Here is a 21,375-nt window from a genome sequence, read left to right on the forward strand (position 1 = left end):
GTATACTAAAAATATGCCAATGTCTTTCATGAAATAGAATAACTCTCAATAAAATGGTTATTATGTAAATGGTACCTTTAAAATAAAGGGGGAAAAAAATCACTAATAAAAGAAACCATATCACTCATAACTTTTCTAAATAACTAACAAATTATATAAAAAAAGAGTTAAACAAATATTGAGAAAAAATACACAATTAAAAGAACACAAAAACTGTTCTACTTTTTATTTTTTAATATATTTTTAGAGCCAAAATGTATTTGAACTTTGTTTTACTTTTTTTTAAGATATCTTACATAAAGTGTTTACCCACTAGTAGCAATCATCGATCTTCTGGTTTGAATTCCCATAACCTAAAAACCTACATCTAAAGTAACAGGGTTGGTGCATGTGATGGACCGTGCTATGAAAATTTAGTTCACATACATGAGCACACACTACATGCATGAAAGTAACATTTCACTAAAACTAACCATGCTGTAAAATTACCAATTACAGTATACTGGACAAGTTTCAGTATGCTATTTTTACAATGTGAGGAGTGACTGTATAATATATATATACACACACACATTAAAAAAAAAGAAAATATTATTCTAGGGAATGAAGCAAGTAGACATAATTTACCAAGCTCCTGATTCTGCTACATACGCTACACAAGGTAAAAAGACAACATATAATGTGTACAGCAATGTTCTCCAACATTTCCTTGAGAGTAGAGTTTATTATTCTCAAACATAGCTATTTTAAAACCTAAAATACATATTATTGCCAGGAGAGAAGACAATTTTTTAGCACTAAAATATTAAAATTATTCGATAGCTAATTCAAAAGCAGAAAGTTTAAGTTATATTAGAAACAAAAAAACTTAAAAATCATCGCAAAACTTCAAGTATTACACAGGAGCATTTTAAAAAGCAATAACAATTCCTTCATATTAATTTATGGAAAAATATAATAACTTTCCAGAAAAATCTTGTATTTTGAGTGAATTCTTCTTGACTTATGCAAGAGGATAGGCATCTACAGTGATTCTATCTCATGCAAATGCATGGTTCAGTATTTACAAAATACAGATTAAAAGTGACAGAGTAAGTCTTCGTTCACATCTGCGCCAGGGTCCCGTTCCGACTGAGGTTTCCAGTGGAACGGGACCCAGACTGACACAAACGGAAACCAATAGTTTCCGTTTCCATCACCACTGATTTCAATGGTGACGGATACGGTGCCAATGGTTTCCGTTTTGTCTCCGTTGTGCAAATGTTCCGTCGTTTTGACCAAATCAATAGCGTAGTCCACTACGCTGTTGATTCCGTCAAAACTACGGATCCCTTGCACAACGGAGACAAACGGAAACCATTGGCACCGGATCCGTCACCATTGAAATCAGTGGTGATGGAAACGGAAACTATTGGTTTCCGTTTGTGTCAGTCTGGGTCCCGTTCCGACGGAACTTGACCTCGGCGCAGATGTTAACGAAGCCTTAAATACAGAAATGAGGTTTGTACTAAAAAGTTAACATTAAAAATGTACACAATACATGAGATTTAAAGCAATCTGCTGGCCAAGCTGCTTTCATTTGCAGCATGCAGAGAATGCACATAAAAATAATAAAACGCTGTAAGGGAGCGAGGAGGGGAAACAAGCCCAGGTCTCCAAAATTGAGTTTTATCAAATGACTAGTAGTTGTCCATTAGCAGGGTTTCTAAAATGTCTTGTGTTTATGAATTAAGATAACTCATCTCTTGGAGAAAAATAATCTTTCACTGCTTTTAAGAATGTTTTTTTTCAGGAAACAGGCGTTTTAGACCTTGTACTTCTCCCTTTATTTTTTATGTCCGCAGGTGAATTTGAATTCACTTTGTGATTCTTTTTATGTTGCTCCAAATCTTTCTTTTTAGCAAAGGCTTTACCACAGGTTTTACATTTAAGCAATGAGAAGTTTTTGGTCACCTTAACTTCAATGCCTGAATCACCTCCATAATTTTTTTTGCTGGAGGATGAGGACATTCCATCTTTTTTTGAAGAAGCTTTTTTACCTTTTTCTTTTTTGTGACATTTTTTTAGAGCATTATCCATAATACATTCAATTGGCTTCTTAACGGCTCGACTTTCCAAGTTTGCTGTTATTTTAATCACAGCACGCTGTGTCTTTTTGTGGACTACTGTTATGTGCCGAATAACATCACGTTTCCGGCGCGTCTCATACGAGCATAGAGGGCATCTGTAAAATTTTACAAAAATGCAATTTCCATCTGTATGCAGTTCAATGTGTTTTGCCAGGTTCTGCTTGGACGTGAATTGTCGTTTGCAGAGTTTACAGTAAAGTTGCTTGAAATCAAAGCCAGCTGATAGTTTAGGCTTTCGACACTTCTTTTTGTCACTGGCAGGTGAAGAACCAGTTTTAGGAGAATCACCATCGGACTTTGTTTTATTTTTTGCTGTAGATGCACTCTTTTTTTCTATTGTTGCCCCCTTAGATTCACTTTGAGGGGAACTTGTTCCAGAACTCGATGAGGAGTCTTCAAGTTTTATTTTCCCATTTGTGATAGCGACATGTTCATCTGACTTGACATTATTTTCAGATTGAGTTGTCTTGTGTACTATCTGCATATGCTTCTTCAGTAAGTATTTTGAGGTGTATCGCCTATTGCAAACAGGACAACTAGAGGATGCGAGACTAAAATTTGACTTTGGGAAAGATTTTTTGGAAGGGGAAATAGTCTTAACTCCTTTTTTGGGAGTTACAATTCCAGAATTAACATTTTTAACAGGTTTTGCATTACTTTCTGTTGTGATATAATCTCGTCTCATACCTTTGTGAACTTCATCAATGTGTCTCCTGGTATTGGCCTTTGTCGCAAATGATTTCTGGCATATGTGACAACTTTTACCTGTTGAATGGATTATAGTGGAAAAACCTTTTGAAGACGACAAAGTTGTATTTCGTTGTATCACAATGAATTTTTTAATATCCTCCAACTTTTTCTTGTGTACTTTTTTAATGTGACGACGAATGCTCCTTCTACAGTTAAAATCCTTTTTGCAAACTCGACATAAGAATGGATTGCTATTGCTAGCTTTCTTAACAGATCTTGCAACAAAACTGGGAACATGTGGATCGTCTTCATTTGAAAAACTAGAAGTTGGCTCCACTGTAGCATTCTCAGAAGGTAATATCACTGTTTCTGGAGTCAATGATGGTTGAGAAGCAGGGACAGACTCTTCCTCTTGAATATCAGAAGATTCAGACATATTATTGGCATCCAGGTCTACTTCACTAACAGGCTTTACAATCTGAAAAACTGCATTCTGATTTGTCTGAATAGCTTCTAATTGTATGACAACCTCTGGATTATTTGCCCTTGGGTATACAGACTCCAGTAGATCTGTTACTACTTGACTTTGATTATTCCCATTTGGAGGATCTAGATCAATACAAAAAAATAGAACATGAGATCTTAAATATAATAGCAATAAAACTAGTGAAGATAATTCCTGATGTCTTGAGGTGATTTTATTGCAAATGCATATTGTGTCATGATTTTTTATTATGAGCTAAAGTTGCTGATCATTTACAAGTCAATACCATCTCACACTAGAGATGACCTTTCATTAAATAAATGGCTAGAGCTGGAAAACAAGTAAAAACTGCCTTATCTCTTTAGCAATAACTGTGTTTTCTACGAATTTTGATATTGGTTATTCATGCAGGCATATATATGTAAAGTTATGGCACAGAGAGTAAGTTTGTGGACTCCATGAACAATGTTATGAAGTGCAGCAGGGCCACACATCTTTATTAGCAATGCTGAGACTGCGACCAACTAAATATCTGTACACCTTGATAGCATCCAACAATTTAAAGCAATTGTTTACATTTTGTAACTGGTTCTTTTGGACCCATAGCATAGAATCATGAAAATTAGAGAGAACCTTTCACTTCCCCATACATGTGCAGCATGTAATGGGGAGGGCTGCACAAACCCTGGGGCACTTTACATTTTTTTCTACCTCCCTCCGTTATTTAGATATCGGTGCCGTTATATTTGGCGCCCGATATTTAAATAACCCCCTGAACAGTCAACGGGGCGTGTACTGGCAAGGGGGCGTGTTACTATGGCTGTGACACTGTCCAATCAGATATGGACAGTGCCATAGCAGGAGACAGAGAGTGTGCGATTGCAGTCTTTTCACCCGAACAGTCAAGGGGGCGTGTCAGTGCTACGGACAGAGCTGTGGAGAGGAGAGCGCGTGCTCTCATCTCTTCAGCTGTTGTGAGAGATCAGTCTTGTACTTTGTCTGCCAGACTCGCAAGGGGGCGTGTCACTGCTATGGACAGTGTAAGGCTGGATTCACATGAGCAGATTACGTCCGTAACGGACAGAATCTAATTCGGCCGCAAGTCCCAGACCGAACACAGTGCAGGGAGCCGTGCTCCTAGCATCATAGTTATGTACGATGCTAGGAGTCCCTGCCTCTCCATGGAACTACTGTCCTGTACTGAAAACATGATTACAGTACTGGACAGTTGTCCCGCAGCGAGGCAGGGACTCCCAGCATCGTACACTATGATGCTAGGAGCCAGGCTCCCTGCATTGTGTTCGGTCCGGGACTTGCGGCCGAATTACGTTCCGTCCATTACGGACGTAATATGCTCGTGTGAAACCAGCCTAAGAGCTGGGGAGCTCTTACACGGTCTGTAGCAGTGACACGCCCCCTTGCCAGTTCGGCAGACAATACAAGACTGATCTCTCGCCAGAGCTGAAGAGATGAGAGAGGGCTCTCCTCTCCAGCTCTTACACTGTCCGTAGCAGTGACGTGCCCCCTTGCCAGTTCGGCAGACAATACAAGACTGATCTCTCGCCAGAGCTGAAGAGATGAGAGAGGGCTCTCCTCTCCAGCTCTTACACTGTCCGTAGCAGTGACGTACCCCCTTGCCAGTTCGGCAGACAATACAAGACTGATCATTCGCCAGAGCTGAAGAGATGAGAGAGGGCTCTCCTCTCCAGCTCTTACACTGTCCGTAGCAGTGACATGCCCCCTTGCCTGTTCGGATGAAAAGACTGAAATCGCACAATCTCTCTCCTGCTGTGGCACGGTCCATATCTGATTGGACAGTGTCACAGCCATAGTAACACGCCCCCTTGCCAGTACACGCCCCGTTGACTGTTCAGGGGGTTATTTAAATATCGGGCGCCAAATATAACGGCACCGATATCTAAATAACGGAGGGAGGTAGAAAAAAAATGTAACGTGCCCCAGGGTTTGTGCAGCCCTCCCCATTGCATGCTGCACATGGATGGGGAAGTGAAAAGTTCTCTTTAAAAGATGCAATAGAAGAACCCTCAAACTCAAAAGGCACCAGAGGTTTCTTTAACTGTAAACAATTTAAAAGGATAAGTTCAAGTTTCACCAAATACAGCTTATTTATTGTATAATAAAAATGTATGTAAATTCCTACTATACTTTGTATCAATTGTGCACAAATTTTTTAAGGTCTTTCCTTTGTTCCAATAAGTTGAAATCCTGTCCTGGGTATGCGCTAATCACAAAGGTGCATGGCTTGTTACAGTACAGTTTTCAGAGCTCTATTGTATCATTTGTGTGATCACCACATGACCAGGACAGGTTTTACCATTTAAAAAAAATTAATGAAGAGTCTAATTTAATAACTACAAGCAGAGATCTTCAAAAGTGTAAAGTATTGATTTACAGGGTATACTAGAAAACTGCAAATTGTCCATTATACTATACAATGAATAAGGTTTATTTGCGAAAACTGGAATATGCGGAATACTTTAACATATCCTTTCCAAAAATTCCATTTATGCCACAAAAATTAATACAAACACATTATAAAGGTTATCACTACTTCCAGAAGCTTAGTATAAGTCATCACTACTGTCACTATAAGTTTACCTCTCCTTCCGTCAGATGAAGAGAGGATCGATACATTAAAACGGAAAGCAACGGTTAGAATTACCATTTGATTTTTAACCGTTTCCGTTTAATGTATCGACCCACTCTTCCTCTGACGGAAGAGAGGTAAACGTATAGTAACGCTAGTGTGAAAGAAGCCTTAGGATAAACTTCCAACGTGTTCTTTTGTTTCCATTGCAGCAAGCTCACCTTCGGCCACATGGAGCTTGGATACACAGTAAAACTGCTTGTGTGTGATCAGATTGGGCAATCCACGGAAAAGGCTGCGGCAAGATCTACATTCAAATATAGTGTCTACTTCTCGAAGGAGCATCAGTCTAAGCTGTTTGGTGCCTATAAAGAAAAAAAATCTATATATACATAAAGCAAACATAACCCCAAATTATCCATATACTGTATAAACAGATACTGTATTCACTTACTGTAGCAAAGTCTCAAGACTATGGGGAAAGCCTTATTGGACGTGATCATTTAAAAATTAAAAAAAAGAGCAAAACTAACATTAATTCTTCTTTAATAGCGGTAAATAGCTTTATACATGTTTTCTACTGATAATGTGCAATTGTGTGTCTAAATTGCACTTTTATTGTTATTGCGTCGTCTAGTATAAAAAACCCATTTTCATTTAATAGAAGGGATCCTAATTTCTTGGTGGGGAAGAGAACGTCTACAACAGGGGTGTGAAATCTTTGGCACTCCAGCTGTTATGAAACCAACTCCCAGCATGCCCTGGCAGCCTAAGGCTTTATTATTCCAGCCAAAGGCTCTCAGGGTATGCTGGGAATTGTAGTTTTACAACAGCTGGAGTGCAGAAGGTTGTTGACCCCTGGTCTACAAAGATCATCTCTCGATCTAGAGGACCTTTCCTGCATTACACAGACAAGCAATTGGATGTTAAGGGACATTGTGTAAAAGTCCTTTTACACAGGCTAATTATCGAGATAACGAGTGTTAACAGAACGCTCATTCCCGATCATTGCCCTTTGTAAACAGGGCAACGATCAGTCGATGAACGAGCAAACTCATTCACTGGCTGATCGTATTGTTTCTTCAGCAGAAAATATTATCGTTCTCGGCAGCACATCTTCTTGTGTAAACAGGGAGATGTGCTGCCAACATGATAGAAATGTATGGGGACGAGCGATCGTACTAACGATTACTTGTCCCCATACATTACGGATCATAGCTCCTTATGAAAGGAGCAAATGAGCGGTGATCAACGAGCTCGTTGTTACGGCCAAAATGGGCGGGAGTAAAAATACCAGAATGCTCAATTTTGTCTACAGGGAAATTGAACTTACTGCAAGTTTTCCACACAGATTATAGCTGACCACAGGGTGTCCCAGCAGGAGGACACTTTCTCATCAGCTTATTGTTAAAGGTCTCTTCTAGCAAGTAAGGATTGTCCAAAGCAGATAACCCCTTAAAGTAAAATCAATCACAGCACGAAACTTAAAGAGGCTCTGTCACCAGATAATAAATGCCCTATCTCCTACCTAATCTGATAGGCGCTGTAATGTAGATAACAGCAGTGGTTTTTATTTTGAAAAACGATTTTTCGAGCAAGTTATGAACAATTTTAGATTTATGCTAATTAGTTTCTTAATGCCCAACTGGTCATTTTTTAACTTTTGACCAAGTGGGCATTGTAAAGAGAAGTGTATGAAGCTGACCATTCAGCATCATACACTTCTCTTCATTGTCCATCTGTGCTCATAGCACAGCATGATCTCGCTGTGCTGTCACTTACTCTCACAGTAACTTTACCGAAGTGTCTTGAGAGTGAATAGACATCACCACCAGCCAGGATGCGAAGTCTATTCACACTCCCGACACTTCGGTAAAGTTTCTGTGGAACTTACTTACACAGCACAGCGTGATCTTGCGAGATCACTCTGTGCTGTGAGTACAGATGGACATGAATGGCAGCACAGCGTGATCTCGCGAGATCACGCTGTGCTGTGAGTAAGTCCCACAGAAACTTTAACAAAATGTCGGGAGTGTGAATAGACATCGCGTCCTGGCTGGAGGCGATGTCTATTCACTCTCAAGACACTTCAGTAAAATTACTGTGGGAGTAAGTGACAGCACTTGTGAATACAGATGGACATGAATGAAGAGAAGTGTATGACGCAGATTGGTCAGTGTCATACACTTGTCTTTACAACGCCCACTTGGTCTAAAGTTTAAAAACGCCCAGTTGGGCATTAAGAAAATAACTTGCTCAAAAATGATCGTTTTTCAAAATAAAAACCACTGTTATCTACATTACAGCGCCAATCCGATTATGTAGGAGATAAACTAGTGACAGAACCTCTTTAACTTTAAAAAAGATTTGGATCTCTGGGCCTTTATGCAGTATATGCAAATCACTGACCTTTTGTATAATGCTTGCAAGGGTCTCTCAAATTGCTTTACTGTGCCTGAAAACAACACTACACAAGTGCAGTGCAGAAAATGACATACATCTTACAAAATGTCCATCGTACATAGCACATGTAAAGGGCTGGAGGTTTGAGTTTCAGCATAGGAGCAGGTGTCATGGTGGGAAGTACATTAGTTTTAAATTAAATGTTACGCACACTTCCACTTTAGGAATAATTTTGAGTAATTTATTATTGACTTAGACATCCACTAATATGCCGTCACTATATGAAATGCTCCCATCTGCTGTAGAATTTGAAACTACTAAACTGAATTTCAAATGTGCTCACAGTAAAGACTATATAGCCCTGTTTATGGGAACCTATCATTTGTAAAGGACAATTTACAAATTGATGGCTAGTCTGTAGTCTACTGAAAATTGTGCCACTTTTCCACCCACCCGCATTTTTCAGCTCTCTTCAGAAAGAAGTGACTAGGTGATTACAGCAAAACACATTGGGGGGGATGTATTAAGACTGCAGCAGACTTAACTGAAAACAAGCTGGAGTGGGATGCAACAAATTTATTATGGAACACATCACTTAGTGGGGATCTCAGCGGGATAGGCCCTTAGAGATATGTGAAATGTTCAAATATTTTTAAGAGGTGTAAGAAGATTTATGAAAAGACAGTGACCCTTAAAGACAAAAGTAATATACTATGCCTAATCTCATATCTATTTTTAGGAATCCATGATATTATGGAAGAGTTTTTAATACATATTAAAACAATTAAGTAAAAATTAGAATTATCATACCCGATCTGAAACATTCAATAATTTGAAGTATGCCAGATTTTGAAGTCTGAACAGGCTGTTGTAATAAAGATGGGTCTCCAGGCTCCACAACTTTCTCTGTAACAATAGAGAACATTCAGTGAAACATATTAATAGACAGCTTATCAATCTTGTCGTTTTTTACATTTTTGCAAATTTGTTCATGACATACAGATTTTCTAGCAGTAATTTCTAGCATTTAGGCCTCATGCACACAAACGTAAAAACGCCCGTAATTACGGGCCCATAGCCTTCTATTAGCCAAGGGTACCTTCCCGTATGCTTACGGGAAGGTGCCCGTGCCGTTGAAAAATATAGAACATGTCCTATTTCAGGCCGTAATAACGGCACGGGCAGGCCCATAGAAGTCTATGGGGCTCCCGTAATTACGGGTGGCTACGTGTGCAACCGTAATTACGGGAGCGTTGCTAGGCGACGTCAGGGGATAGTCACTGTCCAGGGTGCTGAAAGAGTTAACTGATCGGCAGTAACTCTCAGCACCCGGGACAGTGACTACCGCTGGAGTTAATAGTATTAAAAGTTAACTTACCCAGAACTCTTCTTTTTCCTCCAGTCCGGCCTCCCGGGATGACATTTCATCCCATGTGACCGCTGCAGCCAATCACAGGCCAATCACTGGCTGCAGCGGTCACATGGAGTGCCACGTCATCCAGGGAGGTCGGACTGGATGTCAAGAGAGGGACGCGTTACCAAGACAACGGTCGGGTAAGTATGAATTTCTTTTACTTTTACTGCGGAAAGGGCTGCCCCTTCTCTCTATCCTGCACTGATAGAGAGAAGGGCTGCCGATTAGTGCAGTGCAATTTTGCAGCGAAAACGTGCCCGTAAATATGGGTGGAATACAGGTGACACCGGACCGTATTTACGGGCACGGGTCTGTAAATACTGGTGCAATACGGGTCAAATACGTGTGACCAAGGACCCGTATTTACGCCAGTATTTACGGGAGGACAAAAATACGTTTGTGTGCATGAGGCCTAACAGTGTAGACACTTAACCCCTTAGTGACCACCAATACGCCTTTTCACGTGAGTCACTAATGGGCTTTAGGCTAGGCTGACGCCTTTTCACGTCAGCCTAGTCTAAGTCCTGCACGGGTCTCCCATGCAGGCAGGAGCCGGGGCTCTGCTGTCTGATGACAGCTGAGCTCCTGCTCCAACGCCCGCGATCGAAGTTTACTTCGATCGCGGCCGTTTAACCCGTTAAATGCCGCCGTCAATAGCGACCGCGGCATTTAACTTTGTTTACAAAGGGAGTGCGCTCCCTCTGTCACCCATCGGCGGCCCGCGAATGCAATCGCGCGTCTTCGATGGGGTGTCATGGCAGCCGGGGGCTTGATAAAAGCCCCCAGGTCTGCCCTGGACATATGCCTGTTAGGACGCGCCGGAGGCACGTCCTAACAGATTGCCTGTCAGATTTACACTGACAGGCAATAATGCTCTGGTATACGAAGTATACCAAAGCATTATAGCAGCGATCGGAACATCGCACAGTAAAGTCCCCTAGTGGGACTAATAAAATAAGTCATCAAAGTGAAATAAAGATTATTAATAAAAAGTACAGTAAAAAAATAAATAAAATCATTTTTTTCCATAAAAAGTGGTTTTATTTAGTAAAAGTGTAAAAAAAAAAAAAAAGTACACATATCTGGTATCGCCGCGACCGTAATGACTCCATTAATAAAGTTAATATGTCATTTAAACTGCAAGGTGAACACCGTAAAAAAAAAAAGCAAAAAACCATGGCGAAATTGCAATTTTTTTCCATTGCCCCCCAAAAAAGTAATAATAAAAATGAATCAATAATTCCCATGCACCCCAAAACAGTACCATTCAAAACTACGTCTTGTCCCGCAGAAAACAAGCCCAAAAAATCACTACATTGATGGAAAAATAAAAAAATTACGGCTCTTGCAAAGCGATGATGCAAAAACAAATAATTTTAGTTCAAAAGTGTTTTTATTGTGCAAAAGTCGTAAAACATAAAAAAAAACTCTACATATGTGGTATCGCCGTAATCGTACCGACCCATAGAATAAAGATCACATGTTATTTACATCGCACAGTGAACGGCGTCAATTTAAAAACGCATAGAACAATGGCGGAATTTCAGTTTTTGTTTATAATCCCCCCCAAAAAGGTTAATAAAAGTTAATATAAAAATTATATGTACCCAAAAATGGTGCTATTAAAAAGCACAACTAATCCCGCAAAAAACAAGTCCTCATACAGCTATGTAGACAAAAAAATAAAAACGTTATAGCTCTTTGAATGCGACTATAGAAAAACGAATAAAATAGCTTGGTCATTAAGGCCTAAAATGGGCTGGTCACTAAGGGGTTAATCGAATCTCATCAGAATATGCTGTCCTATTTAGGTGGGCTATTAGACCAAACACTGAAACATATTGTGCCGTTTGGTTAGTTATTGCTAAGAAATACAGTTCCCCTTCCTATATAGATGAAGATACATCAGGCCGTCAAACATTTATGAGGGGGCAGGCTCACATAACGAGTAGTCCACTGTATTCTTTCTTAGGCTTTGTACACATCTGTGTTTCTAATTCAGTTGATCTGCTCTATCATAGGAGCAGAAGAAAAACAACACCATTGAGGGATCTGTCGCACGAAGGACACCAAGAGCGCCCTGACGGAACCCATTGATTTTGTATTTCCATCATGGCGTCCGCCGTTTTACCGGAAAAATAGCTTAGCATGCTGGGCTATTTTTTCCAGCATTTTGGACCAGATCTGCGAAGGAGGCCCCTAATTGCGCCTCCAACGCAGATGCGAACATAGCCTTAACAGCTTTTATACAAACACAATATTATTTTTCTGCTATCTGGTAGAATAGCTCAGCAAACCAGTCATAATAATACTATTTCTACCTACAGCTGCATTTTAGTATCATGTCTGTCAGTGTCTGTGCAGGAACATCTCAGCATCATGTCTGTCAGTGTCTGTGCAGGAACATCTCAGCATCATGTTCATCAGTGTTGGTGCAGCAACATCTCAGCATCATGTCCGTCAGTGTCTGTGCAAGAACATCTCAGCATCATGTCGGTCAGTGTCTGTGCAGGAACATCTCAGCATCATGTTCATCAGTGTTGGTGCAGCAACATCTCAGCATCATGTCGGTCAGTGTCTGTGCAGGAACATCTCAGCATCATGCCCGTCAGTGTCTGTGCAGGAACAGCTCAGCATCATGCCCGTCAGTGTCTGTGCAGGAACATCTCAGCATCATGCCCGTCAGTGTCTGTGCAGGAACATCTCAGCATCATGCCCGTCAGTGTCTGTGCAGGAACATCTCAGCATCATGCCCGTCAGTGTCTGTGCAAGAACATCTCAGCATCATGTCGGTCAGTGTCTGTGCAGGAACATCTCAGCATCATGCCCGTCAGTGTCTGTGCAGGAACATCTCAGCATCATGTCTGTCAGTGTCTGTGCAGGAACATCTCAGCATCATGCCCGTCAGTGTCTGTGCAGGAACATCTCAGCATCATGCCCGTCAGTGTCTGTGCAGGAACATCTCAGCATCATGTCGGTCAGTGTCTGTGCAGGAACATCTCAGCATCATGTTCATCAGTGTTGGTGCAGCAACATCTCAGCATCATGTCGGTCAGTGTCTGTGCAGGAACATCTCAGCATCATGCCCGTCAGTGTCTGTGCAGGAACATCTCAGCATCATGCCCGTCAGTGTCTGTGCAGGAACATCTCAGCATCATGCCCGTCAGTGTCTGTGCAGGAACATCTCAGCATCATGCCCATCAGTGTCTGTGCAGGAACATCTCAGCATCATGCCCGTCAGTGTCTGTGCAAGAACATCTCAGCATCATGTCGGTCAGTGTCTGTGCAGGAACATCTCAGCATCATGCCCGTCAGTGTCTGTGCAGGAACATCTCAGCATCATGTCTGTCAGTGTCTGTGCAGGAACATCTCAGCATCATGCCCGTCAGTGTCTGTGCAGGAACATCTCAGCATCATGCCCGTCAGTGTCTGTGCAGGAACATCTCAGCATCATGCCCGTCAGTGTCTGTGCAGGAACATCTCAGCATCATGCCCGTCAGTGTCTGTGCAGGAACATCTCAGCATCATGCCCGTCAGTGTCTGTGCAGGAACATCTCAGCATCATGCCCGTCAGTGTCTGTGCAGGAACATCTCAGCATCATGTCTGTCAGTGTCTGTGCAGAAACATCTCAGCATCATGTCGGTCAGTGTCTGTGCAGGAACATCTCAGCATCATGCCCGTCAGTGTCTGTGCAGGAACATCTCAGCATCATGTCTGTCAGTGTCTGTGCAGGAACATCTCAGCATCATGTCGGTCAGTGTAGGAACATCTCAGCATCATGCCCGTCAGTGTCTGTGCAGGAACATCTCAGCATCATGTCGGTCAGTGTCTGTGCAGGTACCTCTCAGCATCATGTCCGTCAGTATCGGTGTAGGAACATCTTTGCATCATGTCGGTCAGTGAATGTATAGGTCGTCTCTAAGACGGTGTACACCTGAGTTAGATGCACCATTCAGAGCCTCTGTTGAGGATTCCATCTAGTGCTGGACAATATTGCACAGCACGGAGTGCGATTTTGTCCGGTAAAATTATAGCAACCCGATGGAACTCATGGAAGTCATTAAGTTAATTTGGACGCAGTTAACGTCCGTCATGTGGCGGATCAGGCACTTCTGCTATTTTTGTTTTTGTGTTCTTATGATGGAACAGGAAAATGGAAATAATAATGCAGATATGAACAGAGCCTTACATTCCCCTTCATGTCTACTCTATGTTTGTGTGTTTTTTTAACAGTTAACTTTATTAGCAACATAACATCACCTAGACAAAGGCAGTCATTTTATAAATAGACAGGCAGAAAAGTAAATATAAGCAGTATTAATCGTTATTCCAACAGCAGCCCTATTCCCTTAGCCCTGTCTTCTATATTGCCCCAACACATGTATGTCATGTAACCCCTGTTGCTAACTGAATGCCAGGTGGTCACATGAGATGTGCGTGTGTGTGGTCACATGACTGACGCCATGTTTAGTCCTATCCAGTTAGCCATTGAATTACAAAGGACTAATCTGTGGGATAGACCATTCTACTGTGAAGAGCTAGGGACCTACTGCACGTGTAAGAAAGGTATATGGGAAGAATTTCTAATACAAGTACCGTATTTTTCGGACTATAAGACGCACCCAGGTTTTAGACAACAGAAAATAGGGAAAAAATTATTTCATATATTACTACTTTTACAAAGAAAAAACTATTTGTTAAAAAATTATTCTGTATTCACCAAATTCTGAGAGCCATAACTATTATATATTTTTACATTGATTGAGCGGTGTCAGGGCTATTTATTGCAGGACGAGCTATAGTTTTTATTGGCACCATTTTTTGATACAAACGATTTTTTGATCACTTTTCATTTCATTTTTTTTAGAGCTAAGGTGAATCAACGATTCTGGGGTTTTACATAAGATATTTTTATGCCGTTCACCATATTAAATAATGATATATTGTAATAGATCTGACTTTTACAAACGCAGTGATATCAATTTATATTATTTCTTTATTTTTAATTTTTTACATTGTGCTTGGGAAAAAATGGGAGAAGGTTTTTATTGGAACTTTTAATATTTTTTTTACACTCCTGAAAATTGATGTAACTTTTTATTTTATTTTTTTTACACATTTTATTAGTTCCCCTAGGGGACTTGAACCAGCATCGTTAGATCGCTGGTACAATACACTGCAATACATGGATACTTTACTGAAAAAGCGTAAATGTCCTTCATAGAAAAACCCTTATAAATTCCGCGGTCGCTATTGGCCGCGGCATTTACCTGGTTAAACTGCCAGGAAAAACACGATCTCTGTTCCTGGCCATTAGAGCAGTATGTCAGTTGTAAAACACAGCTGACACCTGCAGTGTATCGAGCAAGCTCAGCGACTGAGCCCGCTCCAAACATCATCCCCCCAACTCCATGATGTGCCGGCACATCATGGGTCAGGAAGGGGTTAAGTAAGGAAGTGGTCAGGGCGCAGTCAGGTCCCTTGAATGCCGACTATAAGACGAACGGACTTTATTAGCAAGATTTATTCTTGCTAAAAACTGTGTCTTATAGTCCGAAAAATACGGTATATTAGGAAACTGTATGATTTCCAATTAAATAAACAAAAGCCTGACAACCCCTTTAAATGGAACAGAATAGCCAGATGACAGATTTGCTTTATAGTTATTGTCCTTTTTCAACAAGTTAATGTTATTTTTTGTCTAGTTAAAAGTCATACACTTTTCCCAATATATTTTTTGTATTAATTCCACACTATTTTCACTATGTTGCTTTTCAGTAGGTGCTGGGATTGGTAGAAGGCACAGTTCTGATATATGTACTGTAATGAGCCGTGCACTGGCAGCTAGCTCAATACTCTCCCTTGATAGCTGTGAAGTACAGTTACGTCACATGTCGCCAAGGGGTTGGGACTAGGGTTTGGACAATTGTATGCTTCCAACTTTGTGGGAACAGTTTGGGGAAGAATCTTTTCTGTTCCAACATGCCTGTGCCCCAGTGCACAAAGCAAGGTCTATAAAGCATAGTTGGGTGAGTTTGTGGTGGAAGAATCTGACTGGCCTACACAGAGACCTGACCTCAACCCTAATGAACACCTTTGGGATGAACTAGAACAGAGATTGCGAGCCAGGCCCTCTCGTCCAACATCAGTGTGTGACCTTACAAATGCTCTTCCAGATGAATGGGCAAACCTTTCCAGACACACTCCTAAATCTTGTAGAAAGCCTTCCCAGAAGAGTGGATGCTGTTATTGCTGCAGAGAAGGGACCAACTCCATATGAATGCCTATGGATTTAGAATGGGATGTAGGTGTAATGTATAGGTGTCCCAAAACATTTGTCCATGTAGTGTGTATATACAAGCTTTTCTTCCAAAAAACGCACCACTCTTGTCCATGGGCTATGTCTGGTATTGCAGCTCAGTCTCATTCAATCGACTAATCTGCAATACAAGACACAACCTATAAACAGAGGCTTGGAAAAACAAAAAACGTTTTCTAATCTAAGACAACAACCTCTTTAATGCGGTATTACATATTCAATTTTTTGCAGGAATTTATTCAAATAACATCTTGGCAATAACTTTCACTACTTTTGCACATTACAACGTTTAATGGAATAGTTTTTAATGTCGCTGCATGCCAAGAGCCATAACTTTTTTATTTTTATGTGGCCGTATGTGGGATTGTTTTTTTTGCAGGATACCGTATTTTTCGGACTATAAGACGCACCCAGGTATTAGACAACAGAAAATAGGAAAAAATGTCATATTTTACTTCTTTTACAAAGAAAAAACTATTGGTTAAAAAAAATTATTTGTTCAGTTTCACCACATTCTGAGAGCCATAACTTATATTTTTCCATCGTGTGAGCGGTGTGAGGGCTTATTTTTTGCGGGACGAGCGTAGTTTTTATGATCACCATTTTTTTGGTACACATGATTTTTTTTTTATCACTTTTTATTTCATTCTTTTTAGAGCTATGGTGACCAAAAAACAACAATTCTGGGGTTTTAATTATTTTTTTTTTACACCGTTCTCTGTATCTCTGAGTCAAATAATGCTATATTATAATAGTTTCAGACTTTTACTGACACATCAATAACTATTTTTTTATTTTTACTTTGTGCTTGGGGAAAAAGGATTTTATTTTTTTAACTTTTAAACATTTTTTACAATTTTTTTTATTAGTTCCCCTAGGGGACTTGAACCAGCAATCATTAGATCTCTGGTACAATACACTGCTACGCTGTTTCCGTAACTATTATTCAGTTCTATGGGCGTTACAGGAACTGCGTAGCTCAGCGGGTTACACTGTTTGCGTAACTCGACGACGTAACCAGCAAGTGGCCGGAAGACAGTGGAGCCGGGTAAGATAGAACGGGGCCCCGTTCTAGAGATAGATGAGGGTCCCATATGTCATAAATGTCTTTCATGGAAAAACCACCATAAATGCCGCGGTCGCTATTGACCAGGGCATTTAACTAGTTAAATGGCCAGGAAAAGTGCAATCGCTGTTAATGGCCGTTAGAGAAGTGTGTCAGAAGCTGACACCTGCAGTGTATGGAGCGGGCTCAGCGCGTGAGACCGCTCCATACATCATCCCCTCCCCGCTCCATGATGTGCCGGAATGTCATGGGTCGGGAAGGGTTAAGTAAGGAGCGGCCAGGGGGTCTGGCGCTGCCAGGTCCCTTGACTGCCGACTAAAAGACGCAGGGACTTTAGATTTATTTTTTTTTTTTAAACTCGTTTTATTGAAAGAATTGTACAATACAAACGTCCATAGTACATGACAGGAAATAAACACATTTATGTATTCATACACATTTAACACAGATGCATAGTAGCTATGGTGGTATTTAACATGTCATAACCCAATAGATCACATAGTTAGCCCTCAGAGACAACACACTAACATCCCAACGGGCAAAATACTTTCCCAGGCCAGTTTGATTTGTTCCATATAAATATAGAGATCTTATAAGTAACCAGTCATGCAACACTCGTCCTCCTCAATGCTGCATCAACTGGTCCCTCATGTCTGTAAATCTGTTCGGAGTATACAGGGTACATGATGAATCACACCAAATCTGCCATATTTTATAAAATTTACCAACACACCCTCTTTTCTTATATAATACTCGCTCATATGGTATAATGGAATTGATCAGCGATTTCCATTTCATCACCCTAGGAGGTCTCTGATCCATCCACCGAAGTGCGATGGTCTTCCTTGCCATAAACAACACTTCGCGCAATAAAATACGCATGTGAAATGGCCATTGATCTTCAGGCAGCACCCCAAATAGACAGATCTTAGGTGAAAAGGGGATCGGCTGCTTCACCACTTCCTCAACCACTTTCAACACCTCCCCCCAAAAGGAGGCCACCACTGGACAATCCCAAATCATGTGCCAGAAATCAGATCTGGGAAAACGGCACCTGTGACATTCAGTGCTAGGATATCTGCCCATTCTATGCAATCTCACCGGCGTGAGATAACTCTGATGAACTATAGCTAATTGGATCATTTTGTTATTTGCCGCCGGTGACACAGACACAGGAGATGAAAGTATATCCTCCCATTCCTCCTCTGTCAGATCAGGTATCAGGCTCTCCCATTTATCTTTTACCGGTAATTTGACATTGGCCAGTTTAGCATGTATAAGGGCCGTGTAGACCGCAGAGATCAGCCCCCGGGGGCCCTGCGATTTAAAAACTCCAATCAAAGGGAATCGGGAGAATTCTTGATCTGACCTAGGGTATTGACTTGCGAGAGCATGTCGCAGCTGCAGATATCTATAAAAACTTTCCCTAGGAATTTGGAAGTCCTCTTGCATTTGCGCAAAGGATTTAAGGACATTATCCTTATACACATCCCCAATTCTATGTACCTCAAATCCATCCCAAAATGAGGGGGCCTGCCCCTCCATTAGATGTGAAAGAAGGGGGTTATCCCATAATGGCATGTCCACTTGTACATCCGTATATGCATAAATTTGTTTGGCCACCGTCCATGCCTGCACGGCCGCCTTGTGGATTGGGAGCATTCTTTTATAAGTTCCCGGGGAGCTTTCTATCACTGGCCAAAGGTGCACTAGATGCAAATATGCAGCGAGGTGCTGTTCCCTCATTGGTAACGGGTCCGACCCAGTCCATAGCTGTAAATATCTCAACTGCCCAGCTAGATAGTACATAAACAAATCCGGTAGTGCCAATCCCCCCTCCTGTTTGGGTCTCTGCAGAGTAGCCAAACTAAGTTTGGATCTATTGGATCCCCATATAAAAGCCGGGAATAATGCATGTAGGGTTTTAAAAAAGGCCTTATATACCGGTATGGCTGCGTGCTCCAGAACATACAGACATTTTGGGAGAATAACCATTTTAATTAAATTTACACGACCCGTCACTGCCAGTGGAAGTGCCCCCCACACCTTGAATTTGAGCCTGATATAGTCTAACAGAGGCAGTATGTTGGTGATTCGGTCATACCTATGATCTCTGTTTATGATAATACCCAGATATTTAAAGGACGACACTACCTGCAGGCCGTGCTCAGCTTCCGCCCACCCCACTTCCTTCAAGGGCATGAAAAATGATTTGTTCCAATTAACATGTAGGCCAGAAAATCTACCGAATTGGTTCAGGATTTCAATAGCTAGCCCCAAGTTGTCTCTCGGGTATGACATATACAATATCACATCATCGGCGTACAAACTAATCCTCTCCTCTCGTGCTCCCACCACTATTCCCCTATATTCTGAGTGCGTTCTTACACGTATCGCTAAAGGCTCAATAGCTATTGCAAACAAAAGCGGGGAGAGAGGGCACCCCTGCCTGGTACCTCTACGGAGGTGAAAATAAGGGGACATTATACCATTAATCAAAATTTGTGCCCTCGGATCCTTATACAAGATTTTTACCCATTTGATGAATATCGGACCAAAACCAAACCTCTGTAATACTTCAAACAGATACACCCATTCAACAGAATCGAAGGCCTTGGCCGCATCAAGAGATGCCATTGCCCAATCCTCCTTTAGTGCCTCTCCTATTTGAGTCAAAATTTGAACCTTGCGTATATTATCAGATGTGGATCTCCCCGGCATAAACCCTGCCTGATCCGAATGAATGAGTTGTAATATCACCTTGTTCAATCTATTTGCCAGTACCTTTGCAAGTATCTTGTAGTCTAGATTCAGTAATGAAATAGGGCGGTAAGAACTACATTCACTAGGGTCTTTGTCAGGTTTTAGTAACACTACAATTGTGGCATCATAGAAACTGTCCGGTAGTTTCCCCTCCCTCCGGGCATAAGAATACATAGAGCATAATGGGGGAGTGAGCTGGTCAGAGTAACGAAGATACACCTCCAATGGTATCCCGTCTGGACCCGATGCCTTACCCTTTGACATATCCCTTAATGCCTGCGTAACCTCATCTTCCGTGATATCGAGTTCTAACATATCCCTGCCTGCCTCATCTAACTGCGGGAATTCCAAGTCCTCCAAGTATGATACACACTCGGACCAATCATACGTAGGCTGTGAGGAATATAGGTCCCTATAGAATTGAGTGAATCGAGCCGCTATACTAGGGGTATCGGTCAGCTCACGGCCTTGACTGTCTTTAACCTTTAATATTGCTGAGCTCTGAGAACTGTGGTGTATTAAATGAGCTAGCAATTTACTTGATTGGTTTCCCAATTCAAAATAGGTCTGCCGAGCAAAAAACAATTTCCTATCAGCTTTTTCTTGTAGTAATAATAAGTATTTGCGGCCCATCGTCAGCCATGCATGTTTATTCGCTTCAGATGGGTTTCCTATATACTCGCGCTCCAATGTTTCACATTGCTGTGCCAACTGACCCTCTTCCTTTGCCGCTTCCCTTTTTATGTAGGAGATTGTAGATCGCAAGCAGCCTCTAAGGTAGGCCTTCAGGGTATCCCATAAAATATTAAGATTATCACACGAGTTATTAGTATCCTGAAAAACCTCCAATTGATCTGGTATGCGATCCTGCGGCCCTATCAGGGTAAGCCAGAATGGATGAATTTTCCAGCTACCAGTCCTCACAGGCCCTGGGTGAATGAAACGTGCAACCATCGGAGAGTGATCTGACACTCCCCTTACTTCATAGGACACATCCGTTACCATCGGGACCATTAGAGCGTTCCCAAAGATATAATCTATACGAGACAAGGAATTCCTACCGATAGAATGACATGAGTACACCTTTACATTCGGATGTTTGCACCTAAATATATCTAACCAACCCATTTCTTGAAATAGCAAATTCAACTCTGTTGGAGACACCGATGTATCCCCACCATCCATCACACCTCTAAATCTATCGCATTTGGGATCCATGACCATGTTAAGGTCCCCCATGCCCAGTACCGTAGCTTGTGGGTAAGCGGCAGCAAATGCGGCAGCCTCATGTAAAATTCGTATATTTGCCGGAGGAGGAACATATAGGCCCAACAATACAAATGGTATAGTGTCGATGTAAGCATGTATAAACACATATCTACCTTCCTTATCCACTTTAACCTTAACCGCCTCCCACCTCAGAGATTTGTGGATTAATACCGATACCCCCCTGGAGTAGGACGTATGGAAAGAGTGTGAGGACCATTGGATCCAGGGT

The 21,375-nt window shown here is 41.4% G+C and overlaps 1 protein-coding gene across 3 annotated transcripts in view; it reads right to left on the minus strand.

Moving 5' to 3' along the window:
- Positions 1-1,423: 1,423 nt before the first annotated feature.
- Positions 1,424-21,375, minus strand: part of ZNF800 (zinc finger protein 800) — a 49,716-nt gene continuing 29,764 nt past the window's right edge. For 2 of the 3 annotated variants that reach the window (XM_075857178.1, XM_075857179.1), the window contains 3 exons: positions 9,125-9,220; positions 6,133-6,276; positions 1,424-3,428 (listed from right to left, as the gene is read on the minus strand). In XM_075857178.1, the coding sequence (XP_075713293.1) occupies positions 1,789-3,428; positions 6,133-6,276; positions 9,125-9,220 (1,880 nt within the window). In that variant the 3' untranslated portion in view covers positions 1,424-1,788. Of the gene's footprint in view, positions 3,429-6,132; positions 6,277-6,365; positions 6,397-9,124; positions 9,221-21,375 lie in introns of all 3 variants that reach the window. The other variant, XM_075857180.1, reaches the window with a different exon arrangement.

Source organism: Rhinoderma darwinii, chromosome 3 (genome assembly GCF_050947455.1).
Source record: "Rhinoderma darwinii isolate aRhiDar2 chromosome 3, aRhiDar2.hap1, whole genome shotgun sequence".
Lineage (NCBI taxonomy): Eukaryota > Metazoa > Chordata > Amphibia > Anura > Rhinodermatidae > Rhinoderma > Rhinoderma darwinii.